This window comes from Diplodia seriata (genome assembly GCF_021436955.1).
Source record: "Diplodia seriata strain FDS-637 chromosome Unknown scaffold_7, whole genome shotgun sequence".
Taxonomy (NCBI): Eukaryota; Fungi; Ascomycota; class Dothideomycetes; order Botryosphaeriales; family Botryosphaeriaceae; genus Diplodia; species Diplodia seriata.
In genome coordinates this window covers 292,468-318,686 of record NW_027117314.1, presented here as the reverse complement: position 1 = coordinate 318,686, position 26,219 = coordinate 292,468, and the positions used below count along the sequence as shown (strand labels likewise).

The following is a 26,219-nucleotide window of genomic DNA, read 5'->3' as shown; positions in this document are numbered from 1 at the left end:
TACTCCTTGAGAAAGACTTTGCACTCGCCGTAGTAGTAGAACCGGGACGAGTCAACCCTATTGGTCGCAACAAAGGATGGCTCATCGCCGGGTAGGACTCACGTTATTGGTTACCCCGCATTCTCCTGGGATGCTACCATCCGATTGGATCTCAGCCATGAGACCTCGGAGAAGCAGTGGCGGTTGTACATATAAGCAGACACACAAGTGTCACGTATGTCTCTTCACGATTCTCAATTCAAGTTCAGCGAGCCAAAATGCACTCACTCCTCGATCTTCCCTCTTCTCCGCCTTTCCATGTACTTTTTCTCGTCGTTCTGGCCCTCACAATCTACGTCTCTGGCTACGTCATATACCAGCGCTTTTTCCACCCTCTTGCCGGATACCCAGGGCCTTTCCTGGCCAGCCTTACCGACCTATGGCAAGCCCACCAATTCTATACTCTCAAGCAGCCATACCACCTGACCGAGTTGCATGCGAAGTATGGCTCGTTCGTGCGCTACGGTCCAGACAAGCTTAGTGTCACCGCGGAAGATGCAGTCTCCACCATCTACCAGAAAGGCGGGAGGACGATGCCAAAGACCGAGTTCTACGACGCCTACGGAGCAGCGCATCCCAACGTGTTTGGTATGCGGGACGAAGCAGCGCATTCGATCCGCCGACGCCACATGTCTCACAGTTTCTCCATGTCCTACGTCAAGGAGATGGAGGTGCTCCTGGACGCCAATGTGGAGATACTGAAAGAGAAAATCTCCGGCTTCTGCGACAGGCAAGAAGCCTTCGATCTGAAGAAACTCTTGCACTACTACACCATCGACGTGCTGGGCGAGCTCGCATTTAGCCAGTCCTTCGGCGTGCAAATGGCAGACGACGAAACACTTGTTCCCCCGGTCAAAGAACACAGTCTTCTCGCTGCTGTCACAGGAGCATGGCCACTGATGACAATGAGATTGAAGAGATGGCTTCCGATGGTACCCCACGAAGGGCTGCAGCGATTGTTCAGAGCGCGCGCCGCATGTGCCCAGCTGGCTTCGCGATGCGTACAGCAAAGACTCGACGCTCTGAAAGACGGCGACCCCGCCGGGCAGAAGAGGAAAGACATTCTAACCAACCTGATCCTCGCCACCCACCCCGACACGGGCGAACATCTCACGCAAACCGACCTCGAGACCGAAGCCTTCGGCTTCATGTAAGCCGATCAACACCAGAAAGCCCCTCCCCTCCTCGAACTCGCCCCACACCGCTGACGATAGAACCCAGCATCGCCGGCACCCACACCACCAGCGCCACCACCGCCCTCCTCTTCCACCACCTCCTGCACGCGCCCGCCGCCCTCTCCAAATGCGTCGCCGAGATCGACGCCAACCTCCCGCCCCTCCTCTCGACCGCCGTCCCCGCCGCCGCCTACCCCGTCGCCCTCGCCGAGTCCGCCCTGCCCTACCTGCGCGCCTGCGTCCGCGAAAACTTCCGCATCACCCCCGTCTTCACCCTGCCGCTGGCGCGCCGCGTCACCGCCGCCGAAGGCATCACGATCGCGGGCAGACACGTTCCGCAGGGAGTAAGTAACGCCGCATCACCTCCATCTTCCCCGGCGCCTTTTGACGACGGGCACACTCACTCACACACGCATGCATGGCAGACCTCCATCGCCATCTGCAACCACGCCCTGCACCACGCTCCCAACCTCTGGGGCCCCCACGATACCACCGTCTTCTCGCCCGAGCGATGGGAGGAGGGCCAAGACCCCGCGGCCGCACCACGGCACCTGATGCACTTCGGCCAAGGCGGGCGGCAGTGCGTCGGGAAGGCGGTGGCGCTGGCGAACGTCTACAAGGTGGCGAGCACGCTGCTGCGGGAGTTTGCGTTGGAGCTGGCGGACGGGGCGGAGGCGGCGGCGGTGGGGAGGGGGGAGTGGAGGGGCAGGATGCCGGCGATGGTTAGTGTGGGGATTGCGGAGGTGGAGGGGGGGTTGGTTGTTAGGGCGAGGAAGAGGGGGAACTGGGGGGTTTGATCAGGGGACGTTGGAGGCGGTGTACTGGGGGGAGCTGGTTGGCTGCGTTGCGGTGGTACGGTTCGGCGGCGGGGGCGAGCAGCCACGGCAGGATACACGGGCTACCCGTAGCAGCGATACCATCGCACCATTTATCGCCCGATCAGGTATACCTTAGTTTGCTAGTAGACGGTATGTATATACTACAATCCGTATCAATCAGCCATTATTGGCACCACCTTGCCAACTGCAATCAAGTCCGAGCAGCACCCACTCCAAACCACAGCAACACGTTCACCGCTCGACACCAAGCCATCTACCCAGCACCACCACCCTACGCAAACTCCAGCCTCTCCTCACTCCACCTCGGCCTCAGATACGCCCCGTCGAACCCGACGACATCCAGCCCGCTCCTCACGACGCTCCGCGCCTCCCACCCGACCTCGACCCGCGCGCCCTGCTCCCCCAGCGCCCACACCGCCACGACCACCTCGTTCGCGCCGCCGCCGAGATCCAACACGCCGGGCGGGACGGGGAAGCTGGTCGCGGTGCTGACGCCGGGCCGGTACCGGCCGAACTGGTACCCGTTCACGAACAGTAACGCGCGCACGTCCGCCTGCTCCGGATCCGGCACGCCCATGGTGAAATGCACGGCGACGTCGAGGCCGTCCGGCACGCGCAGCGGCGGCACCTTGGCGCGGTAGAACACGACGTCCGCGCCGGTGAAGCCCGCCGCCGGGCCCGTCCCGACCGTCCACGCGCCGTCGTCGAAACCTGGCAGGTGCCAGCCCGCGCGCTCGCCGTGCAGGCCGCCCTCGTTGTACGCGCCGCGGACGGGGTCGAGGGTGCGGGCGTCGGCGGCGCCCGCGGTGCCGGCGACGTGCCAGGAGGAAAAGTCCACGCCCCCCAGCAGCGTCGCGTTGACGATGCCGCGGATCTCGAGGGCCTCGGCGCGCTGCTCGTGGCCCGAGTTGTCCATGAGGACGACGAGGACGTTGTCACCGGTGGCGACGGTGTAGTTGGATGGGAAGGTGATGGTGGCGTTTGTGGCTTCCAGGTCGGGCGAGCCGCGCTCGGCGTGCAGGAAGCGTCCGTTGAGGTAGGCGCTCCACGCGAAGCCCGTGCCGCCTTGCAGAGCGAGGTAGACGCCAGTTGGCGGCGGCGTCCCCGCGGGGCTGGTGGGGAAGGTGGCGCGGTAGACGTGGTGGCCGACGTGGAAGCCGAGGGCGTCGATGTAGAGGTACGGCGTCGTGGCGTTGACGGTGTACTGCGAGGGGGTGGTGTCGGCGGTGGCGGCTTTCCACGTCGCCGGAGAGAGGGTGTAGTTGCTCCGGATCTCCGGGAGGGAGGAGGCCGAGGTCCACGTCAGGTTGGAGAGAGGCGGGAGTGTGAAGGGGGCGGGGCCGGCGACGGCGGCGGAGAGGCTGCCGTGGGCGGTGGGGGTCGTGGTGAGGGTTTCGCCGTTCCAGGTGATGGTCTTGACTGAGGCCGGGGCGAAGACGTCGAGCGTCGTATCGGCGCTGGTGTCGCCGGTCAGGACGAGCGTGTCGCCCTCGATGCGGGCGGTGCGGACGAGGTGCGGGCCTTGCACGAGGATGGTTTCGTTAACGGGGGCGTGCGGGTCGGCCGTGAGCACCGGCGCGAACGTCTTCCACGCGTCGACGCGGTCCAGGAGCACGAAGCGGGCCTTGGCCGTGTCGACGACGGTGGTGCCCGTCTGGTTGGCGAAGCTGACGAGCAAGCCGTGCTCGCTCTGGTGGAAGGCGACGCCGTCGCTGGGCACGGCCGTCGCCGAGACGTTGGCGGTGCCCGCGAGCAGGAACTCGCCGCCCTCGCCGCCCGGCACCCACAGCGCGATGGTGGGCTTGCCGTCCAGCTCGACGTAGGTGAAGACCTCGGCGGTGGAGTAGAGCAGCTTCTGGCCCGAGAAGCGGAAGTCGGTGGGAACGATCTTGGCCTCGCGCGCGTTGAGCTCCATCTCGCCGGCCTTCTGCGGGATGGTCAGGCTGCCGATCGAAGTGTCGACGTGCAGCTTGAAAGACACGGGCTTGCCGGTCACCGAGTCGGCGTGACGGGCAATGTAGAAAGCGCCTCCGGTAGCCTTGTTGCGCAGCTCGGTCGCGATGACCTCCGCGTTGGTGGTGTAGGCGGTGCTGTTGCCGACACGGTCGACCTCGCGGAGGTCCTCGGCAACCCTGGTGAACAAGGCCAAGCTCTTCGTCTCGTACCAGCTGTCCCGCAGGCTGCGGTCCTCGGCGATGGGGGCGGCGTAGTCGTAGCTAGTGCCGATGAATGGAGCGGCCATCCAGCCCCAGTTGGTGCCGCCGAAGAGCGTGTAGAGGATCTGGGCCGTCACCTTCTGGTCGATGTTGTGGCGGTAGAACAGGTTGCGGAACTCGGGTCCCATGGGCTCCAGGCACTGGCCCGCGTCACCGTCGAGGGGGTTGTAGCGGCCGCCCTGGAACTCGGGCATCAGGGACGGCTGGTTCGGCGTGTTGTTCTGGAACCAGCTGTAGTACTCGACGAGGTTGTAGTCGTTGGAGACGCCGGTACATTCCGACTGATCACAGGACCAGCAAAGAGGGTAGTTGTCCAGGCCCAGGACGTCCACATTGCCACCGGCGCCCACGGTGTCTTGGTCTTTCGACCACGAGAAATCCTGCAGGTTGGGGCTGTTGTGCGTCGTCGGCACCTCGATTCCGTTCCGGCGAGCATTCGCATTCAACTGCTCCATGTACCTGACGGCGGGCTCGTTGGGCGTCTTGTTGGCCGAGTCGAGCCATTGCTCGCCGTACTCGTTCTCGAGCTGGTAGCTGATGACGGTGCCGTTTTTGTGGATCTGGTAGGGGGCCACAATCTTGGCGATGCCGTCCTGGTACGGGGTCCAGGCGGCCTCGTAGGTGGCATTGTCGTCGCGCAGCTCGCCGTAGGCGCCGGTGGTGAGCCACAGCGGGAAGCCGCCGGCGTTTAGCTCGGCGTTGACGTAGGGGCCGGGGCGCACGGCGACGAACAGGCCGGCCTCCTTGGCGTACTCGAGCAGCCGGCTGATGTCGTGGGCGGCGTGCTCAAAGTCGGTCTGGTTGGGGTGCGGGTTGTGGAAGAACCAGTTGGTGTAGAAGGAAAAGGTGTTGAAGCCCAGCGCCTTGGTCTTCTGCACAATGTCCTGCCACAGTTCGGGCACCGGCAGCCGGAACGGGTGCATCTCGCCGCCGAATAGGTAGACGCGCTTGCCGTTGACAATGAAGCTGTAGTGGTCATATTGCACCGCGTCCGTGTAGCCGCTGTCTTGGACGGGCCATTCCTGCGCCGAGACGAGGGGCAGCAGAGCAGCGCTCAGGGAGAGCAAGTGCTGCAGGCGCAACATGGTGGACTTCGAGGAGACGATTGCTCGACCGCTGTCTCTGAGCCGGAAGCCGCGCACAGCAGAGGCGGCATCATTTATACGGGCTGCCGAGAGCTGCCACTCTCCGTCGGTTAAAGTGTCGTCGGCAGATGCTCGTAACGATCCTGGTCTTGACGTCAGCCGTCATGGTGGGTTGATGGCTTGGCTGAGCGGAGAGCAGAGGAATCGCTTCTAAGCGACGGCACTTAGGGGCCGAGAGTCGCGGAGATTTGGAGGGTTCGTTAGCACTGCGGAGAAGCGCAACTTGATTCAGCATAGCGGAGGCCCGTGAATGCGGGGCACCCCAGCCTTGACTTGCATTTTTCCACCAAAGAATCAATCACGCGCCGTAGAACAGGAAAACAGCAGGCAATTGGATGCGTTTCTGCCCGTTTGACAGCGGCTTAAATTCCGAGAGCCAGGGTCATGCAGGTACCGCGGACCCGGTTTCCAGAATCTTACCCGGAGAGGCTACACCACTTGCTCGCCGATTGCTTCTCAGGTCATTGCGCCTCGCTTGGGTCGGAGCATCCCAAACACGGAATAGTCATGACTTGGCCGGGGGAGGCACTACCCTCGGAAGAACGGCGAAGGGATGGCGCGACGCAAATATGTGCTGATGATAGATTGGCCAGGCGAAATCTGTCAAAGGGGCCCCCAGCGAAGCGCGTAGCTGGCACTCGCCGTTCGCTACTAGGAGTTATCTCACTAGTCAGACGCTTCGGGCTTACGGTTCGGCCATACTTCGTACCGGCTACGACTTTCTAATTTCACCTCCAGCGAAGCGTCTAAGCACATCTAGGCCCAGCTTTACGTGTAGCCGTTACACCCCTAAATAGACTAACTACTATAACTTTATAATATTTAGATATTTTATCTTCTAGTACACCTGCAGCGATTCTTTAAGATATACGCTTTTTTCTAGTAGTATTTTTAAAGAGATTACTCTATTAATTTATATACATATATAGCGTTAAAGACGAAAAAAAGAGAGAAGATCCCGTTATACTTTCTCTAAGAAATCTCGATTTTTTGCTAGAATTTCGCAAGGTCTCTTTTTAGAATAAGAATAAAAAATTAAATATTAAGTACGACTTTTTTGCGCATATCTAAGGCGATAGAGAAATGGCTTCTCTTTCTATTTTAGATACTTTTAGAATGAAAAGTCGTTGTTAGAGATACGAAGTATAGCTCTAAAGATAGAGATTTAGTTTTAGTAGAAGGGTATAACGGGCTTGCGCAAAGTTAGGCCCAAATATGCTTAGACCCTTCTTCGAAGGTTGCGGAAAAAGGAGAAAACATTAATCCGGAACTAACTGCTTCGGAAGAAGGTCTAACTCGTGAGATAAACTAGGAGCGGTGTTCGTTCGCTGCTGGTGGCGGTGTTCGCTCGCCGCTGGTAACGCTCGCCGTTCGCTGCTGATGGTGGTATTCGCTCGCTGCTAGTGGCGGTGTTCGCTCGCTGCTAGTGACGCTTACCGTTCGTTGCTAATGGCGGTATTCGCTCGCTGCTGCTGGGGCGATGTTCGCTCGGTGCTTAGGTGGCTGCTGGTGGTACCGCGCTATAACGCGACGCGCGGAACGGAATGATCTCGGAAGAACGCGAAATCACATGATTCGTATTCTAAACCAACTACATAATAGATGACCTTAGATTAATCTTATCTATTGCGCATCGGTTCTAAGTAGAAATGGGGTGGTAATAACGTCCCGTAGACTGCGACCATGTTGTCAATGGAGACAGCGAGATTATGCAGAAGCTGAGACAGAAACTGCCCCATCTCGTAGCCCGGCTTCTGATCTGATCGGCAGGGCCGGCAGGCCTCCCTCCTTCATGAGACTGCAGCGGGTTGTTTGCTTCATGTAGATCGATTACGACTAGCGTAGTTTGCTACTAGGTGGTGCTATAAAGCACCACCAGCAGCCTTCACTAATCGATCATCCTGCTTCACCATCATGATCATACATATATATCTTACATGAAGCGATGGACCAGGAAGTGTTATTAACGAGGGCTAAGAGCTACGTATTGCAGCCACTCGCACGTGGATACGTGTCGGAGCTGCTGGGTATAATATCCAGGGAGTGTTCCGCGGCGCGGAAGTTCCGTGAAGAAGTGCTTGTGTCGGTATCGGCGGCAATCAAAGCGAACGGCTCATTCGCCCTCAGGCGAGCGAGGACGTGCGCGGCCTGTCCATCGGACGCCAGCCTCAAGTGATTGAGGATGCGCGTCGCATCGTTCAAGTCGGCCGTCAGCTGGTCCATCCTCAACTTGGTGGCCTGCGAGCGCGTCTGCTCCGTGTCCTTGGTCTCAAAAGCACACTCGCTGCTGCGCGCCTGGCACTGGTCGCACACCGGCCGTTCTCCGTCGCACTGTTCGAGACGCTCTGCCATCAGATTGCGTGAAGGGATTGCCTCTGTCGCGAACTCGTCACGTTACCTTGGTCTTTCGCTTTCTACAGGCCTCGCACGCGGCGTTGATCAGCTTATGGCGCGTCTTGCGGGTCCGGGTCGAATGGTCCAGCTCGTACCGGGCCCGGGTGGCGGGAGGCGGTGCGGGCCGCAGAGGTCGATATTCCGATGCCATGGCGTCTCACGATACTATTGCGGCTGGTTGAGCTGAAGTCCGGGAAATCAGTGTAGACGGGAGCAGTTGTGGGGTTGAGTGGAGCGAGGCCAAAGGCGGAATCGTTTCCGATAAGATCACGTGCCATACGCGTGGATGCGGGTGCATTCCAACACTGTTACGGACGAACGCTCAGAAAGTAGCATGGTGTAGAGTAATAAGTTGGGGTTGCTGTCTATTATACACGCGAATTGATGCTGTTGGAAGTCTTGAACGTGAGGAACATGTGTCGCATGGTGAAACAACGGAACAGAAGCATCGTGGACTGCTACTCCTGAGATTATACCATGTATGTTTCGTAGATATAGTCGTCCAAGTCTCGGGGTTGTGAAGAGGAGAAAGTGTTGAAACAGCAGTGGCTGCCGACATTGCCCAAAAAAAAGACACTGACTACCTACTTATCGGAGAACCTTCATTCCCTTGTTTTCCGACGCAATCGTTGCATTTCGCCATCCGAGAGCCGAAGAGGAAATGGCTGATCGAAAACGGAATAAAGAGTCTTGGGCCTGCCCCTCTTTGGCAGATCATGGAGGAGTTCGTCGGGCATCTCGTCCGTGGCCTCGTTTTTTCGTTGCCTTCCCAAGGTCAAGGCCTCCACACCGTATGGACGGTATTCCGATGCAGAAGGCCCTTCAAGTAGTACTACCCAAGCCTCTTCGGCGAAAGATGGAACTATGGGAGCGAGTAGGGACAGCAAGATCCTTGCTGCATGAAAGTGGCCTTCCGGGAACAAAGCAACTTCACCGTCGTCGAAGTCAGTAATCCCTTCTGCCAAGGCTATCAATGCCTTTTCGGTCCTCTCAGCGGGCGTACCAAACCCTACTGGAAGCGTCATAGCGCGAACTGCGTCTTGCGCGGTCAACCAGAGACTAGCGTGAGAGGAATCTCGGATACTGTCCAGGTCGGGGACGCCCAATTTCTTTTGTCGCCCGCCGCATGCGGATTTAGAGTTTGTATCGTAAGAGGTACTAGGGTGAATGTTTTCTCTCCTATTGGTACATGCTAGATACTTCTGGTTTACAATCACCTACGGTTCGATGTTCTCCAGCAACTCCTTCGCGTAAGCTGCTGCCACCACAGCGGCATACAGCTGCCAGCGTTTGTTCTTATGCGAATCGGAGTAATCGCATATGCCCCGAATTACAATGCAAGGAAAGTCATTCATGAGCCCCGCACCTTCCATTTCGAAACAGAGAATCCCCAGCTCTTCTTTCAGACGCTCCCTGTTAGGCGCATGCTTCATGACCTGGTTTCCAGAAGCGATGAGTCCATAATGAATGACGGGGTCGTTCCGAAACCGCTCTGGTCTGCGTACGAGCCTTGCCGAATCACAGCTTTCACAAGTTGCCATGTGTTGGGGGTGCTCGTAACTGGCCTGATAGAGCTTGTCATTTGAGTAATCGCACGTGAGCTCCTGAGCTCTGTTCGGGCGCCGCCGGCGGAGGTCCTCCAGGAGCTCCGGGATCCTCCTGGATTGGGTATTTGACTCCAGCTTTTCGGCGGCAGCCAGGAGTACTCGAGGTGGTCTGTTGAGCATGCCCGTGCGCTTGAAGCCCTGCGGAGTGTCTTTCCCCAGGTCGACTTGTATGACACCGCCTTCATCTTTTAGCCGAGTACCACTCAATGGGGGGGAGCGAGCGTGTTTTACCATAGTGCCCTTGAGGCTTGCTTACTACGACATCCCCGAGCCGAACGTCATTGATGTCGTCGTCTCCGGTCGGTACCCCGCCTCCGATGCCAACCATCAACCCGAAACGAAGATTCGGAAAGGTTCTCATCATGTGAGATGAAACCACGGCGGCGGAAGTGGTGCCGTATGAGCCGCTTGGGAGGACCGCAATTGCAACGTTGTGACGGCCAATTCTTCCAAACACATATGTGTTCGGATCCCCCCTCACCGCTTCAGGGGGACCGGAGTGCGCTTCGTCCAACATCTCTCTAGCCGCAGCAAGCTCTACCGGAAGCGCTGATATCCATCCTATCGTGTAACCGTCATACGTCAAAGTGTTGCTTTGCGCCGATGCAACACCACGTTCGATGGTTTGTGGCCCTCTGGTATTCCTGCTTGAAGATTGCATAGTGATGCTTTCTGTAGTCGATTTCGATGCGGATTGGACGCAAAGCCGTAGCTATGAAACCTGTAATGAACGAAGCAATGTCCACCTCGGTGACCAGAACGTGAAATGGAGGACGCAAAGAGGACAAAGGTAATTGGTCTTGTGATACAACGCAGAATGGCCTGTTGATAATAAGGGGAATGTCAATGTGGAGGAAAGCAGTTTGATCGCTCCGAACCTCGAGTGGGAATACAAGTAAATTTATCATTCAATCATTCACGCACAAATGCTACCTTGGGGATGTCAAGCCGCTTCCCCGGCTACGCGACGAAGACCATAATTCTTGTAGGCGCGCGGTTGTGCCTTGACCAGTGGAGAACAGCCAATTGTAACCGGATCCCTCAAGTGTATGAGATATTGTTATCTGCTGATACATCCCTGTGGGCGCTTAGGCGATACCATTTCAGCTCCGATCGGCAACTGTGCCTCAATCGCGCAGCTTTCGGCGACCACACCTACTTACAAACCCCATAATTTTGTTAGTCTCGCTACGGCCGCGACACATAGTGCATCATATATCCTTGCTTAGCGGTCCTAGTTGACAGGGCTTTTATCGCTCATCCAAAAATAGGTGCGGTACTATGAGGCTACAGGCAGGAGACATCAGCATCGAGGTAGGAGCTATTACTGCACTGGAAAAGAAACTCGTCGGCGGTTTGATTTATAAACGAGTAAAAAGAGTCAATAGCTGGATCCTCGACCGGAAATATGTTTGCGTCGGATGTGTTGTGAGTTTGTGAGCTGCCGACGTCTACGGCATTGGAATCTGGCGATTAAACGCTTCTGTCGCAAGTGCATCGACAGCGGTCTCTCCCGGAAGATTGTGGCATTTTTCTTTTAGTGAGGATTTGGTTGACGAGGCATTCTCGAGGGCTGCTTCTGGCTCGAGTACCGCTGTGTCCGTCGAGTCTGACACCGTGCCGCCAGATTTTGCTGCAAGCGAGCGCAGACGGGTAGATACCGAGCATCCCAAATCCACGCCATGCTCAATTTCTTTCACATTTCGAACGGGCGTCGCTTGCGAGCTTCGATTTCTGTTAACTCCAGCTGTAAGGTTGAATATGAAGGTATTCCCTACACAGTTTTCAACCTTCTCTTAATGCTGTGACTCACTACAGCGGTCAGGTACAGCGGGTTGTTTGCTTCATAGATCGATTAGGTTTAGCTTGGTTTGCTACCAGGTGGTATATAGCACCACCATCATATCTCCTTCCATGTCCGCACGGCAAATGACCCTCTTCATCACAACGTCTCGTTGTGCCACGAGGCACCCAGAACGAAGACCGAGAAGAGGGGGAAGAAAGCCATGCTCTTTTTGTGTTTCGCTTTCGGGGACTTGTATGACCGAGCGGCTGCTTGTGCAACAGATTGCCATCCCGGCTTAGATAATCCCCTTTTGTTCCCCAACGATGAGTCTCTTGAACAAGTAGTAGTGTGACCGATCCTGTCACGGTCGGGACCTCAACACACTCAGCCACGCCGTACTCGTGCTCGTGCAAAACGGTCAATATCAAGTATAACGTTTTCATCCCATTTAGCTTTTTGTCCCAAAAGACCCGGGTATCCCAATCCCCTCCCCCACCACCACCACCACCAACACACCATTCACACACAACACTTACCAAGCCCTCCTCCTGCCAAACACCCTCAGCCTCTTCACACCGCCATCCGGAATGATGACCAACTTGACGTGCGAGTACGCCTTGACGGCGACCTCCTTCAGATCCGCCGCCTCGAACTCATGCTCCTCGTCCGGCCTGGCCGGGGTCGGCTCCAGGATCTCGACCCATCCCGCATCGTCGTGGGCGGGATCGCGGTTGCCAAACTCGCCGGCGAACAGCTGAAACTCCTTTGGGAAGTTGCCGCGGAAGTGGGCGGTATCCACGACCACCTTGTCGATCTCGCCCGGCGTGCCCAACCGCACGACGACCCAATCGACGTGCTCGCCGCGGGTCCGCTTCGTCTCCCAGCCGTCGCCCATGTCGTGGCCGCGGCCGGGCAGCAGCAGGTTGTCTTTGGTGCCAAAGTGCTGGTCGGAGCAGCTCACGGCCCTGCCGCCGTTCTTCGCGGCCGCGAGGTCGAACGCGTCGTCGGCGCCCTCGGGGAAGACGGGGACGGGCACGCCGAAGGCGCGGAAGCGGGCGATGCCGCCGTCGGGGAACATCTGCAGGCGGACGTGGGTATACTGCTTGTCCGTCTCCTTCTCGAGGCGCCATGCCTGGCGCCGATCCGGGCCGCATTCCTGCCGGGGCAGCACCGTCTCCCAGCCGCCGAAGTCCGGGTCCTGGACCATGTCGTCCGCGCGCTCGTTGGTGCCCGCGAAGAAGGCCTGCACCGCGATCTCGGGCGCGTGGTTGCCGCTGAAGTGCGCCGTGTCCACCTCGAAGCCGCGGAACTTGCCCGATGCGACGCCCAGCTTGATGACGACGTAGTCGAATTCTGCGGGGTTGTGCCGCCGCGTCTCCCACCCGTCGTACCATGCGCCTGCGTGCGTGAAGACGCCCGGCTTGCGGATCGGTGGGGTCGGCGTCGTGAGGTTGCTGGCCGCCGCGAACCATTCGTCCGAGACGGCGAGGATTTCAGAGCCGAGCGGCTTGGAGATGAGGTCTGTGGGTGCGGGAAGGCGACGGTTAGTGAACGTGGCTTCTTGCGAAAGGGGCGGAGGAGAGGAGAAGGGCGCCGGAAAAGAGAAGGGCGCCGGAGAAGAGAAGGACGGCGGAGAAGAGAAGGACGGCGGAGAAGGGTCGGGGCTGAGGGAAGGCTCGGGGAGCGAGCGGCGTACCAATGCTATTGCCGGAGAAGGCCGTGTCGAGCTCCTCGACAGCGAGCTTGTGGATCGGCTCATTCGACGAGAAACCGAACATCTTGAAAGCGTTTACGACAAGGACAATCGGAAGGAAGAAGGATATAGACTATGTTTGGAAGCTCCGGCGGGGCAAAGCTTCAAGGGTCTTTCGGGGGTTGACCGCGGGGCGGAGTCTGTTCTTGGAAGAGAAAGAGGAAGAAGAACGAAGGAAGCAAAAAGAGTAGGGAACGGAAGGGATTGATATAACGATAACGACTTGTAGAAGAAGGGTCCCGCGCGCGGCGTGCGTGTGGCCCAGGCTTTCCGATGGCGGGGCAGCCAGCTAACCCTCGCTACTGGGCCGTCCCTTCACCGCTCGGCCCCCGCCGACACTTAGGAACAGCCCGCGCCCAGTGCCCGCCCGTCTCCCCGACGACTTGCCCCCCCTCGGCTCGTTCGTGCCGTGCGGTCAGCGCCAGGGCAGAGGGAGGGAAACGAAGCCACACCGTACCGCACTGTCCGGCGAGCATGACGTGACCGTGAGGGCTGATTGTGCGGTGTCGAGTTGTTCGTGCTGCGCTCCAGCTGAGCCTTTTCACGGCCGCTTTTTTGGCCGCTGCGCGCCGAACACATGAAGCGCCGAGAGGCCCGCGCGCCCGTCCCGACCTTGTCCATGCTCGATCCAATCGAGTAATACTTACTCCACGGCCCCGGATAACGACTGCTGCGCCCTGCAACCAGCAAGCCCTGCGCCTCCCGCCAGACCGTCAATCCTCAGCCCCGCGTGGGCCCTCGACACGCAAATCCGTCGGCGGACAAGTCTCCGGACCGCGAGTAGGTTGGGGGAGATAACGATACTATCATTATTACTCTCGGTCTTCCGAGAGCGGCGAAGACTAACACGAGCTACCATCCGTCTATCCCGGCGGTTCGTAATAATGCCGTTGTTGCCGATGGAAAACATAAAGAATGCGAGTACTCCAACCCCGACCCATTCAACCCCGAAACGAAGTGCGCTGTTGCCGTTGCTGTCATGCTGCCTTGTCCGCGCCTCCGACGGGTGCTGCCGTCCAGCCGTCCAGTCCTCCGACCCCAACTCCCTTCTATGAAATCTAGACAACCCCGTACACCCTAGGAGAAAAATCGAAACCATTAGCTGCGCTCCTTCCACGGAGTATTGCAAAACGCAGTACCAGAATGACTGGATAGGTGCGCAATCAAATGGTCGCAGTATATACCAACAGGGGAAAGGACAAGTATAAACAGATCCAAAGACTGTGTACACGCTAGAGGAATTGCATGTTCAGGTACCTTTTGCAGATGAAGAAGCATGTGATGCCGAACATGATGAGGAAGGCCGTGATTCCCCAGAACCAGTAGAGGTTCTCCACCTCCTGGCCGGGCACTTGGACGTTCATACCCCACATGCCCGTGATGATGTTCATTGGCAGGACGATCGTGCCCAGAACCGTCAGCTTGCCGAGCACGTCGTTCGTCTGCTCCGCTCGCTCGTTCATTCGGATGTTGATCTGCGCAAGGTAGTTGCCGTGCGCACGTGATAGGAGGCTGCCCGGGTTAGTCCTCTTCACCAATCCACTTCGTTGGAAACTCACCTCTCGTAGTGGCTCAGGTTGCCCGTCATCGTGATGATGTGGTCCTGAATGTCGCCCAGATACAGTCCGATCTCCGTCTTGGGCGCAACCTCCCATTGCTCGTTGCATCTCTTGGCGAATCCCTTGATGACATCCGCCTTGTTGCCCAGCAGCCTGTACAAGGCCATCACCTTCTTTCTTGTCTCTCCGACTCTTCGAAGCATATTGCCACCGGATTCGCCGGCTGTCCCGTCGCCACACTCGGACTGCTTCTCATCCCCGAACTCGCGGATCATCTTTTTCAACTTGCTGCTGTCGCCATCAGGCACCGGCCCTGACGAGTGCATCCTGAGAATATGATCGTCAATGTCATCGACCTCGTCTTCAATGCCCTGGATTAGTGGCGCGTAGACATCAGTGATGTCATCGATGATCGCGTACGCAATCCAGTCAGAGCTCAAAATCAAGTAGTCGCGCAGCTGGCGGATGCGACGGCGGACGTTGGCCATGTGGGGAGTCATGGAGAAGTGAATCTGGCCCAAGTCAGTGCCATCCGTTGACAAGCTTTGAAATGGCGTGCAATACTTACGCTGATGACTCCTTCCCTGAAAACAATGAAATAGATGTTCACCGGCTCCAGGTAATCCTCGCTGTTGGTGTCCTGCTCGAAAGTACGATAGTTCACAAAGTAATAGTTGTGAAACAGTTCGACCTTCTCGCGTTGCTCCTGCATCATCACGTCCTCGTGAGTGAGAGGATGGATGCCAAATGCTCGAGTGAGAGCCTTCATTTCGCCTTCTGTGGGAGACAGCACATCGAGCCAGAACACGGGCCTCGCGCCGTAGCGTTTCTCCTTCGGCTTTCTTGGGTAGGATTGCGTGGGCGTCCCTTCACCCGTGTTCTCGCCCGATGAGTCGGCTCTTGGGTTGCTGAATCGCGAAGCCCGCGAAGCTTGCCTTGACATTTCCGATCCAAGCATCGGCGACGCTGCGAGCTTCCTGTTCGAACCGTTGGCATGGTGTGGGACATCCTCCTCATCCTCATCAGAACTGTCGTCGGAGAGAATGGGAGGTTCTGGGATGAAGAGATCGCGGAAGCTTTGGCCCTCTTGCAAAAGCTCGGACAGAGTATGACTGTGCAGAGTACTCTGGAACTCCTCATTGAAATATGTGAACCTGAAGGGGGCATCGTCATCCTCGCGGTGCCATGCTCTCTTCTGCGGACGAAGCCGGCCATCGACGAGAAGCGGCTCGCTGACCTTACGGGCTCGTATTCCCTCAATAGTGCGTTGCTCCTTCTCTTGCGCGGCCCACTCCTCGAGCGCCGAGATGTTTGGCCACGCCTTCTTTCTCCTCCTGCGAGACCGCGTGGGGCCTTCAGTCATGTGCGCGTACTCTTCGCGGCCGATATCCGACATCAAATCCTGCGGGAAACACACGTCCCGCTCGGCCGGGTGCAGGTCCAGGCGACTGGACCCGTTCCTTGGGGATCCCGGAGACAAGCCTTGGGGGCTGCGCACTGCGCTCTCGTCGTCAATCTCGATGAGCACATCTCGCGACAGCGGGCCAGGCTCCCGCTCCGAACCACGTGACCTCTGCCGGTCGAGTTCACCGGTGAGCATGACATCGTCGAATCCCATGTCCGACTCTAGCCGCGGGCTGCCTGGCACCGAGGGCGGATTGTTGACATCGTAGTCGTCTTGTCTCTGCTGGTTCGTGCCCGGTCGAGAACCGGCCCGCTTGCGCCTGCTGGAGCCGCCGGACGAGACACTTGATCTGCGGCGCATGCGATCGGCGAAGCGGATCACAGGAGAGCCGATGGACGACAAGCCCCCGTATCCGCCAAACCTCGGGCTGTCTCTGTTCACGGACGCCCCCATCAATGGTGTCTGGTCGTCTGCATCTTCGTCCTCGTTTCCCGCTCTTTCTGTTCGCGACAGCTTGGTGCGAGATCCCTCGGAGCGTTTGTTGGCTGTTGGGAAAGGGAAGGCGGTCGATGGACGGTGGCCGGGCGAGGATCGGTTGTAAGGCTGGTTGGAGCGTGGGCTGTAGAAGCCGCTTTGCATGATGCTGTGTCGGCGGGCCTGAAGTGGGCCTTGGTCGCTGGGGTCGGTGTCAGCTGTCATGCGCAGAAGGAAGTTGTTGGGTCTGTCTCCTACCGGTGATCGAGTAGTGCCTCGCTCTCCAGACTAGTGTTGCTGCCCTTGTTGCGCAGGCGGTAGAAGCTGCTGCGTAGAGCCTCCTCGCTCGTCACATCGGCCAAGCTAGGGCGATCGGGGCCCATGTCTGACGGTACATCGGTGTGCTCTTCCGACGGTGGTGCGGCGAACGACTGACGTCTCCTCCTCTTCTTGCCACCGCGGTGCTTTCGTTTCTTGGTGGAGCCGTTGGGGGTGCGGGAGGAGTCGTGTTCTTGTTGCGCGGCGGCGGGCTGAGCCATGACGGAGCTAATTGAGGGTTGAGCCGGCGCAGCGCTACCGCGAGGTGCCGTGGGAGCGGTGGAGGATTCGCCGGGGTGGTCGCGCGACGCCATTGCTGCGGAGTCGCGGAAGCGGAGACGGTGCGGTGAGGTGAGAGCGCGGCCTAGAGAGACAGCATGCCGGGGGATAGCAGTGCAGGATAAGGGATGGGGAGTTGGGAGGTGAGAACAGGGTGCGCAGGGTGGTGGAGGACGAGAGCCGGCAGCCGCAGGTCTGGGTCAGAGAACGCACCCCGGCCAGGGTTGACGTAGTTGGAACTGGCTGCGGTCTGGCCCGAGCGAGTCGATGATCGCCGCGATGCGCACTCCACGAAATCGACGCGCGATTGGGATGCAGAGTTTTCCGGACAAAGAAGTCGTCTGCGCGGCGACGCAAGGAGGCGGCTGTCTTTGAGCGTGTTTCAGCCCGGGCAGGCTGCAAATTTCAGCTCGCGCGCTCCGCTGCCGTGTCCAAGGAGCGATGCACTCCGCTCTGCCTGTCTGGCTGTCCTAGCTGCAACAGGGCAAAGTCCGCAGCTCAGACCAGGAAAGATTTGCACCATCCGCGGTGCAGCGAGTGCGGAGAGGAGCCGCGCCTCACGTCATTGGAGCGCCATTGCAGGCTAGCCCGCCAGCAGAGTTATCGAAATCTCGATTTCCATGATCTATCGTCTTTGTCGTCTATCAAGTTGCCGTGGCAGCACGTCAGTCTCGTACGCGCGGAATGCCATGGCAAGGGACCCGCGACCCGCACAATTCTGGAGAGCGATCACGCCGGGGCCTCGGCGAGCAGCGGCCTCCTCTCCTGCGCATCCACTTCGTCTCGCGGCACACTAGACGCATGGTAAGCTGACGGATACAGGCGGCTGCGGAGACGTATGCACTTACGGGACAGCCACAAAGCCAATGAAGGCGAGCATGTAGAAGCATCCGAGGAACGCAAGGATCCACTCGAAGATGCCCGCAAGCCGCCAATGCCCCGTGTACATGAAGCCGGTGAAAATGAGGCCCATCACCACCTCCAAGAAGACGATGACGGCGCTAAATGCGCAGCTGGTGCGTGGTTCAGTGCTGCGTGGAAGACGGCATTTGCGGCAGACTTACTAGAATCTCAATTCCCGGAATTTGGAAGGCCGCACTGTCTGGTCAAAGTATACAATTGTCGTGGTAAGAGCCGAAAGGGCCAGCCCAGAGAAGCAGATCAACAGCAGAATGTGATGCTCTTGGTGATAGCGGAAAGTGTCCATGATGGCCAGCATGATGAGGCCCACGCCGGCCACTACGCCGGAGATCATGGCCACCACCGAAAGGCACTTTCTGTGCCACAGGTCGTCGATGCCATACATGCGGTGGTCTGGAAGCAAGTCTTAGATACTCTGGCTCTGCTCTGCTCAACAACAGACTGACCATAGCGCGCAAAGTGCACGGAGCAGACGGTGCCAATAAAGGCAAACGCGGTGACGGAGGCGCCAATCAGGAAAAACGGCTTCAGCATGAAAGCAGCGATGTCAGAGATGAATCTGGGGGCACCCGGTTAGGCTCGACGCTCCAAACAAGCACCTCGCACTTACGCGACATAGGGATTCGACTGGCCCGGGTATCTGGGCGTGCCTTTGGCGACCCATGTTACAAGCAAAACGAAGAGGGTGATGAACCAGGTCACGCCGGAAATCAGAGGCAACACCCAAAGCCGATGCAAAGGGAAAACGACAGCCATGCTCACTCCACACGCGGGGAATCAGGAGGGAAAATGCGGTCGAAACGTCGGGGGTGATACAGCAGTTAAAGAAGCCCACGAGCACCAAGGCGCAGCGGGTCAGATGGCCAGTCGACGACGATCGATTGCCGATGCAAGCGCGCACATCGCCCGATGATGAAGATATGGTCACCGCCAGAATGCAGAAGTCAAGTCGTAGCGAGCCTGCTTCTATCTACAACGCTGCAGGCCAGGACAGAGAAGTAGCTACAACGTACCCGTCTCTTGCTACTTCATGTGAAAGCATCACGGACGCGGCAACGGCATCTCGACGACCCGACCGCACGTCCCGATGGATCTCGATGACGCAAGACTGACTCGTCGGTCACCTCCGATGTCCCCGCCTGCCCTGACAGGGATTTTCGGCTTTCCAAGTTCCCACGCATGGACCCTCTAAAAACCACCACCACCACCATCACCACCAAGCATGCCGATGGGTTTCCCGGTGGGATGAGTGAGTGAAGAGCAACCCCCTTTTTGTGTCAGCCCGGGCTTCCGACCATTTCCACCGCGCACCATGACCTCGGCGCCCGAAAGCGACGGAGCCCCGAGCGCACACAGAAAGAGAGAGCGTCGCCGCGTTGATTGGTAATCCGCGATGGCATAATAGCAAACGAGTGCCACCACGGGAATTCCGCGCTTCCGTATCGCATCTCCCGAAAGCCTCGCGAGCCTCATCACCACCATACATACACACCTGCTAACCCTCACACCAACACCACCACCACCACCAAACCCACCCCCAAGCTCCACCCACAACCAACAACCGTGGCTGCTCTCCGTCGCGCCGCAATGACGCACTTCAACATCTCCATCATCTCCGACACGGTGTGCCCGTGGTGCTACGTCGGCAAGAAGCGCCTCGAGCGGGCCATATCGCAGCACCAGCAAACGCACCCTCACGACACCTTCACGACGACATGGCACCCGTACGTCCGCCATCAACCACCGTCCCGTCCCGTCCAACCTCAAGCTAACACCACCACCGCCACACAGCTTCTACCTCGACCCCACGGCGCCCGTCCCCGGCGAGGACAAGCAGCAGCGGTACGTGCGCCGCTTCGGCGCCCAGCGCACCGCCGCGATGCAGGCGCGCCTCGCACAAATCGGCGCCGCCGAGGGCATCGCGTTCGCGTTCGGCGGCCGCACCGGCAACACGCGCGACTCGCACCGACTGATCCAACTCGGCAAGCAGTCCTCGCCGGCGCTGCAGACGCGCGTCGTCGAGGAGCTGTTCGCGGCGTACTTTGAGCACGAGCGGGACATCACGGACGCCGGGGTGCTGAGGGAGGTGGGGGTGCGGGCGGGCTTGGACGGGGGGGTGGTGGGGGAGTGGTTGGCGGAGGGGAAGGGCGGGGCGGAGGTTGATGGGGAGGTGGAAGATGCGAGGAGGAGGTTCGTTTCGGGCGTGCCGCATTTCACGGTGAATGGGAGGTGGGAGGTTGGCGGGGCGGAGGAGGCGGAGGCGTTTTTGGAGGTGTTTGCGGAGGTTAAGAGGGCGGAGGGCTGAGTGGTGGTGGCGGAATGGGTGCACGGGGAGAGAGGAAGAGAGAGAGGAAGAGAGAGAGAGAGAGGGAAAGAATCGTAGTTTGAATTCGTCAGAAGTGTGAGGTATATTCGTCAAACCGTCTACTCCACCAGGCATCATCATTATCGTCCAAAAACCAACCGCGCAATCAGTCCACTGGGCCTTGCATCAGTCGTTCGTCGCAGACGACGCCTTACGCCGCAACCTTCTCCTGCCCGTTCCCGTTCCGTTCAGGGGAGCCGCTGTGGTGCAACGCCTCCTTCAGCAGCCCCCTCTGCCTCAGGTCCTCCACTCTCTGGCGCTCCTTGGTCTCCTCGTGTTTCAGGTACATCTGCCACCAGGCCAGGAAGAGCAACATGCCTGCAGAATACGACGCTTCCGTGTCAGTTCGATAAGAACCGCGTCTCGGGAGAGCAAAGCAGCAGCAACCCGTCTAAACTTACCCAAGATCATGACCCCGATTCCGCCGAACATGACGCCGATCTCGTGGCCGATCGAGGGGGGAGGCACGTAGCCGATGCCTTCCTCGCCGCCACCGCCGCTCGCGCGCTTGAAGATGCTGCCGATGTTGCGGATGTCCATGCTGGCGATGGTTGCTGTTGTCGTTGTCGTGCTGGTTGCAAGACTTGGATGTGTTTTTCTGGGGAGGAGGTCGAAAACCACCCCTTTCTGGTCGACAGAGGCAAGGCCGGTTGGGAGAAAAGCCCTCGGTCGCTTCCCGAGGGAGCGTGCAGACGGACAGACGATGATGTGGAGAAGCAACAACGGCAGAGACGATCCAGCCCCACGGATGATCCAGGCCACGGCCCGCTTTCCACAGGATGGGCAAGAGAGCAAAAAGATTCGTATTCGAAACCAAGCTCTCCTTTGGGCGCGGGCTCGAGCACGGGTCCTGTACATATATATGCCTGCGCTGCGCGGCCCCCCCGCCGTCATCAGGCCTCGGAGGGAGAGCGTGATTGCGGCACGGACGCGCTTGGCTGACGTGGGGGAAAACGAGTCCAAGCGTCTTGGGAGCTTGCCGCTGCCTGGCAGCAGTGACACGTTATCGTCGTGCGCGGGATGCATGGGTCTCGGCGGAGGTCTCGGCGGGCGGGGGCGGAGCCTTGGCCTCGTCGTTGGGTTTTCGATCACCCCCAATATCATCGGCCTTTTGGCCCCATGGCCGTTGCCCGGAGGCGTTGCCTTGGGGGTGGAGCTGCGTGCTTGGCACCGTGGAGGGATTGGGATGCTTGTTGCAAGGCTTACACGCGGGCGATGTTGAAGAGGCAGAGCGTGGGCGACGGTGAGTGGATGTGTGTAATCGTTATATTTTTCTCTAGTAGCTGCAATTGCTCCTCTCCCTGGTTGAACGGTTTCCCTTCTGCATGATTTCCTAGGCTTTGACTGGCGCACCTGTGACTAGTCCATCGGGCTATCATCAACCCCCTTGCTGGTCGGATCCCACGTCGCATCGCACTTGCATATACTCGCTTGTCGCGACGGTTACAGAGAATCCTATCGTTCCATGGTTCGCGAAAGACGTGTGAATAATCGACACAAATTACCAGGAGTCGAGAAAAGCATCAAGATTGTTTCAACCAATTGAAGTGAGACCAAACAAACGATTCCGTTGTGAGCCGAGTCGGGGAAGGCTGAGGTGCTTCGTAAGGATGTCTGGGAAGAAGATTGTTCAAGCTTGGGATGCTGCAGTTAGCAAGCGTCGACCGACCGGATAGCGCACCGCCGAGCCGGCCGCTCCATCGGGAGCCGGGCTTATTAGCATCTGCCAAGGCTGCTTATGGACGCCAAATCAAATCGTACATCAGTTCCCGAGACAGTGTGTTATGGCCATGTGTTGGTAAGGATAGATCGGAAAGCGAGAAAGGGTGGCCAATCTTGTGGCAGTGGAAGAATTCCGCGGTGCAGCGGCTGACAAAGCGATGCGCGAGACCGAGCGAGCCGAAGACGCCATTACCCGACGTCTTCACCTCACATCAGCAGAGCTTCGTTCTAATAGGCACGAGCAGCGGCTATATAGGGCAGCCCGTAGGCCAGGGTTGCATCGTTAGCCCTGCTTTTGCTTTGACTTCCATCAGAGTTTAAGCCATCCGTGCTTGCGCGAGTCATCATGTCGGACCCGAGTCTCTACACCTACCCTTCGCCCCTTGAGGGTTGGGAGAATCTGCCTCCTCTGCCGAAGTAAGTCACTTGCTCCTGCTACGTCACTTGCCGTTCCTTTCCGAGCGTATCCCAATACGCCTGCGATCCCATCCAAGAGCCCCACATGCGCAAGAGCGGGGTAAATCGTTGCCTCTTGACCCCGATCCCCGCCCCACTTCAGCGGCAACGAAATAAACCCCCACATCTCCCTTCCGGCACAACACCACCATCCCCTCCCCCCTCTCCCTCCATCCCCTCCTCCCACCCAAACTAACACTCCCCCTCAGCGACCTCGCCGCCGACGGCAAATCCTTCCTCAACCCGCCGGGCGCAAAATCCCCCGCATACACCGCCTTCCCCAGCCCAATAACCAACGGCCCACGCGGGGGCTTCGACGTGCACGTGTACTACCTGCAAACCGACCCCACCCAAGCCGCCTTCGCTCGGGCTTTGTGGGAGCGGGTGCGCCGCGAGTTCCCGGAGCTGCGCATCTACCGGCTGTGGGAGCGTCCGGTCGGCCCGCACGCGACGGCCATGTTCGAGGTCAACCTGTTCACGCCCGAGCAGTTCGGCGCCTTCGTGCCGTGGCTGGTCGTCAACCGCGGCCCGCTGTCCGCGCTGCTGCATCCGAATACTGATGACGAGGTGAGGGACCATTCGCAGCGCGCGACGTGGTTGGGCGAGAGGCTGCCGGTGAATCTTGGCCCGTTGAGGAGGATGGTGGAGGCGAAGAAGAGGGAGAAGGAGGGAGAGGGGGAGCAGGCAAAGGTGTGAGTGGGGCGGGAAGGGTGGAGGGAGGGAGGGGTCCGAGGGGAGTTGGGTGGGCGGGCGGGAGCGAAGGTCTGAGATGAGCGCTTTTTTTTTTTTTCATATTGGCATCTAGATCGCTTTTCATTTTCGAAGGAGTTTTGACCGGGAGATAAGCTACAATCTATTTTGCTCGAGAAGGAAGTAATAAGCCGTTTAGGCGAATACCATACGCATGAAAAGCCTAAGAGAACTTTAGAGGTCATCGTGTTTGCGATGCCCTCGTCTAGCCAAGCTCCATAGATGGAGCTTGAGTGTTTTGGGAAATCATCAGAATTACCCGCATGTTCGTACCGAACTCTCTCCACGAGTTTAGCTCGATTACGCATCCTTCATGACGACGTCCCCACCCTCATTGGCGCCGTTGGTCTTCTCTGACTCCTCCTGCGGACGAGCCATCCATCCGAAGAGCGTCCACAAGCCTCTCGTGGCTTCGATGCGGTCCTCCGTGTTGAAGAAATCATACCAGCGCGTGCGGCGGAGCACCGGTCGACACCAGTTCTCATCAGCCGGAAGCGGCGATGGCAGCTCACCTGTCTCGAGACATGAGATGTATGCTGGATGGACGCGCAGATGGAGCAGAGCCATATGCGTGTTTACGGAGGAGACGCTGAAAACCTGCGACGACATTAACGATCCAGTTCAACCAAGAAAGTGAAATGAGCCAGAAACGTACATCATCCCATTCCGAGCTCCTGTCCTTCCCAATGGCCTCGTACTCCACCTTGGGATCCCAGTACCCAACACCAGGCCTAAGCTCCGCCCAAACTTCAGCCGCCGACTTCTTCTTCGTGGGTCTCCTGCTGCTGCGGCTGGGCTTCTCTTCCTTCTCCGGCTTGGGCGCCGAGTCGCCGCTATCTTCTCCGCGAAGCTCGCCGACCTCGCCGCCCTTGCCGCCTCCCCACCTGGGGACGGTGGTCCACCACTTACCCTCACCAGGCTTCGTCTCGGTGCGACCCTCGCGCGTCCTCTCCTGCGCGATGTGCAACAACGAGCCGATCTCACGCATGATGTCCAGCAGCGCCTCCTGCTGTCCGTCGACACCTCCTCTCGCACTAGCCTTGCCATCACCCTCGCTGCCGAAGTCGACGTAGTCGGCGACACGCATCCCGGCGACGGGTCCGTGGACGAAGCCCTGGCGCGCCTTGACGCGGTCGGTGCTGCTGCGCCAGACGGCGGCGCTGACGCGCACGGGGACGCGCAGGTTGCGGATCTGCAGCGCGGGCGGCCGGCGGTGCGGCGCAATGTTCATGCCGAAGCACCACGCCACCGGCTCGACGAAGGAGCGCACCGTGTCGATGCGGTAGCCGTCCGGCATGCCGCTGCCCGTGCCGATGCGGAGACCCTTGTACTTGCCGGCGGGCTTGTTGCCGGTGCCGGTGCCGTTGCTGGCCCCGTTGCCGGTAGTGCCGTTGCCGTTGGGCGCTGCTGCTCTGGGCGGCTTGGTGGTGACGCCCAGCTTCGCCGGCGTGGGCGCCGGGCGTTGGGCCAGGTTGATGGGCTGAGATTGGTCGCTGCTGGGCGCTGTTTCGGCCGAGGTGGATGGCGCGGTTTTGGCCTTCTTGCGGGCTACAGTCTCGTCTATGTGGGTGGCTTCGAGCCGCGTTGCTTCCTCGGACTCGACCGCGTCTGACGTCTTGTCTCCGGTAGTCTCGGACGTGTCGGCGCCCTCGGTTTGGCTGGGTTCATCTTCGGGCTTGGGAGGGATGTACTCGTCTAGGCTCGTATCCCAGTAGTACGCCATGTTGTCGAGACCCTCCCAGAACTTTCGGTAGTGGGCCAGACGCGGCGGCTTCTTTTCCTTGTTCTGGGGAGTGCGCGTCAGCACGGAGAAGGCCTCATGGTTGTCGAGTAGCAGCTCCTTGAGGCGGATGGCAAAATCCTCCCGGCCGGGGTAAGGCCTGCCGTTGCTCAAGAGGCGCTTTGGGCCTTCTTCCTGCTGCGCGGGAGCCTGAGCAGGGGCTCCGTCGGCGGGGAGTTCAGCCCATTCTGGCGGAATCTCGTACGAGGTCACCCCGGGAAGAACGGAAAGCAAGTCCCCAATGCTGGTCTCGGGCTCCAGGGAGATGTTCAGGCCGAGGAACTGGTCAACGGTGATATCAGAGGGCTTCTTGATCCGTGCGAACTGCTGCAACAAGGCAGGAGGATCGCCGTCCTTCGTCCATGCTGCGGGCTCGCGGACCGGGGGCTGGAAGTTTGGAAACTTCACAGGCGTGGGCAGCTCGGGCGGGGGCCGCTCCTGGGTCGAATCGTGTCTCCCAGCTAGGAGAGAGCCTACTACGCGTTACTACCGAGCTCCAAGAGGCTCCTGCCCAGGCGGCGTCACGTGGACGGGGGAGCAGTGTGAGACGCAAAGAAACGAGTCAATTCGGAGCAATTGGCGACGGTGAGTGGTCGGGGAGCACAGAATGGGCGTCGCCTTGAAACCGCCAGAGGTAGCTACGGCAGCGCCGGCGAGTCAGGGCGGGGAGGCAGCATCGCGGGCAGGCGGAGGGCGGGCTGCGGCGGCTGGAGTGACGGCATAGGGCACGAATGGGGCAGACGGGCGTCGGAGAGCGGTGGTGGATGATGTTGCGGTGGTGGAGGGCGTCGCACGTTGCTCTGGCGCGTAGAGACGCGGCGCGGCGGCCCAGGATGCGGCCGAGCAGCGGCGCACAGGCACGCAGCGGCGCGGTGGAGGGAGCAAAGAAAGCACTGGACTTACTGCTGCCGCCGAATGCAAACATCTTAGGAGTTGACGACGGGACTGGGAGGTTTCATGCGAAACGAAGCCCACATGGCCGCGACGGATGCGAGGAGATGCGGCGCAGCGTGGACAGCACGACGTTGCGCACCGTCGGCTGATTATCCGGATGGGTCAGCGTTGCGGCGCGTCTGCAGGTGGGCCCGCCCAAAACAGGCACCTTGCAAGCCGAGCATCAGACAACACTAGCCAGGCACCGCGGCCCAGCCCAGCGCCAATCCTCGCGCCCCCGCCTCGTACCTCGCACCAGCACCAGCACCCCGCCGGCCCGCCGCCGCAGCCGAGAGCCACTGG

General features: G+C 59.3%; 9 protein-coding genes across 9 annotated transcripts; 3 read left to right on the top strand and 6 right to left on the bottom strand.

Annotated features, from left to right (window-relative positions):
• Nucleotides 1-257: 257 nt before the first annotated feature.
• Nucleotides 258-1,193, top strand: SLS55_006867 (uncharacterized protein; the record flags this gene model as incomplete). The annotated part of the gene is made up of 2 exons (XM_066778296.1): nucleotides 258-854; nucleotides 1,047-1,193. The coding sequence occupies 2 exons, from the start codon at nucleotides 258-260 to the stop codon at nucleotides 1,191-1,193; spliced, it is 744 nt and encodes a 247-aa protein (XP_066630733.1).
• Nucleotides 1,194-2,324: 1,131 nt separating this feature from the next.
• Nucleotides 2,325-5,354, bottom strand: SLS55_006866 (uncharacterized protein; the record flags this gene model as incomplete). Its single annotated transcript, XM_066778295.1, has 1 exon — nucleotides 2,325-5,354. The coding sequence occupies one exon, from the start codon at nucleotides 5,352-5,354 to the stop codon at nucleotides 2,325-2,327; it is 3,030 nt and encodes a 1,009-aa protein (XP_066630732.1).
• Nucleotides 5,355-11,733: 6,379 nt separating this feature from the next.
• On the bottom strand, nucleotides 11,734-12,979 carry DAL2 (Allantoicase; the record flags this gene model as incomplete). Its single annotated transcript, XM_066778294.1, has 2 exons — nucleotides 11,734-12,722; nucleotides 12,898-12,979. 2 exons carry the CDS (start codon nucleotides 12,977-12,979, stop codon nucleotides 11,734-11,736), a joined length of 1,071 nt encoding a protein of 356 aa, XP_066630731.1.
• Nucleotides 12,980-14,186: 1,207 nt separating this feature from the next.
• MNR2 (CorA metal ion transporter) lies at nucleotides 14,187-17,024 on the bottom strand (the record flags this gene model as incomplete). The annotated part of the gene is made up of 4 exons (XM_066778293.1): nucleotides 14,187-14,466; nucleotides 14,514-15,025; nucleotides 15,082-16,594; nucleotides 16,651-17,024. The coding sequence occupies 4 exons, from the start codon at nucleotides 17,022-17,024 to the stop codon at nucleotides 14,187-14,189; spliced, it is 2,679 nt and encodes an 892-aa protein (XP_066630730.1).
• Nucleotides 17,025-17,718: 694 nt separating this feature from the next.
• Nucleotides 17,719-18,527, bottom strand: SLS55_006863 (uncharacterized protein; the record flags this gene model as incomplete). Its single annotated transcript, XM_066778292.1, has 4 exons — nucleotides 17,719-17,782; nucleotides 17,838-18,002; nucleotides 18,054-18,303; nucleotides 18,521-18,527. The coding sequence occupies 4 exons, from the start codon at nucleotides 18,525-18,527 to the stop codon at nucleotides 17,719-17,721; spliced, it is 486 nt and encodes a 161-aa protein (XP_066630729.1).
• A 1,098-nt stretch (nucleotides 18,528-19,625) lies between these two features.
• SLS55_006862 (uncharacterized protein) lies at nucleotides 19,626-20,215 on the top strand (the record flags this gene model as incomplete). The annotated part of the gene is made up of 2 exons (XM_066778291.1): nucleotides 19,626-19,634; nucleotides 19,679-20,215. 2 exons carry the CDS (start codon nucleotides 19,626-19,628, stop codon nucleotides 20,213-20,215), a joined length of 546 nt encoding a protein of 181 aa, XP_066630728.1.
• A 211-nt stretch (nucleotides 20,216-20,426) lies between these two features.
• Nucleotides 20,427-20,815, bottom strand: SLS55_006861 (uncharacterized protein; the record flags this gene model as incomplete). The annotated part of the gene is made up of 2 exons (XM_066778290.1): nucleotides 20,427-20,593; nucleotides 20,677-20,815. The coding sequence occupies 2 exons, from the start codon at nucleotides 20,813-20,815 to the stop codon at nucleotides 20,427-20,429; spliced, it is 306 nt and encodes a 101-aa protein (XP_066630727.1).
• Nucleotides 20,816-22,343: 1,528 nt separating this feature from the next.
• Nucleotides 22,344-23,149, top strand: SLS55_006860 (uncharacterized protein; the record flags this gene model as incomplete). The annotated part of the gene is made up of 2 exons (XM_066778289.1): nucleotides 22,344-22,414; nucleotides 22,663-23,149. 2 exons carry the CDS (start codon nucleotides 22,344-22,346, stop codon nucleotides 23,147-23,149), a joined length of 558 nt encoding a protein of 185 aa, XP_066630726.1.
• A 354-nt stretch (nucleotides 23,150-23,503) lies between these two features.
• On the bottom strand, nucleotides 23,504-25,908 carry SLS55_006859 (uncharacterized protein; the record flags this gene model as incomplete). The annotated part of the gene is made up of 3 exons (XM_066778288.1): nucleotides 23,504-23,800; nucleotides 23,859-25,456; nucleotides 25,887-25,908. The coding sequence occupies 3 exons, from the start codon at nucleotides 25,906-25,908 to the stop codon at nucleotides 23,504-23,506; spliced, it is 1,917 nt and encodes a 638-aa protein (XP_066630725.1).
• Between the last annotated feature and the right edge of the window lie 311 nt (nucleotides 25,909-26,219).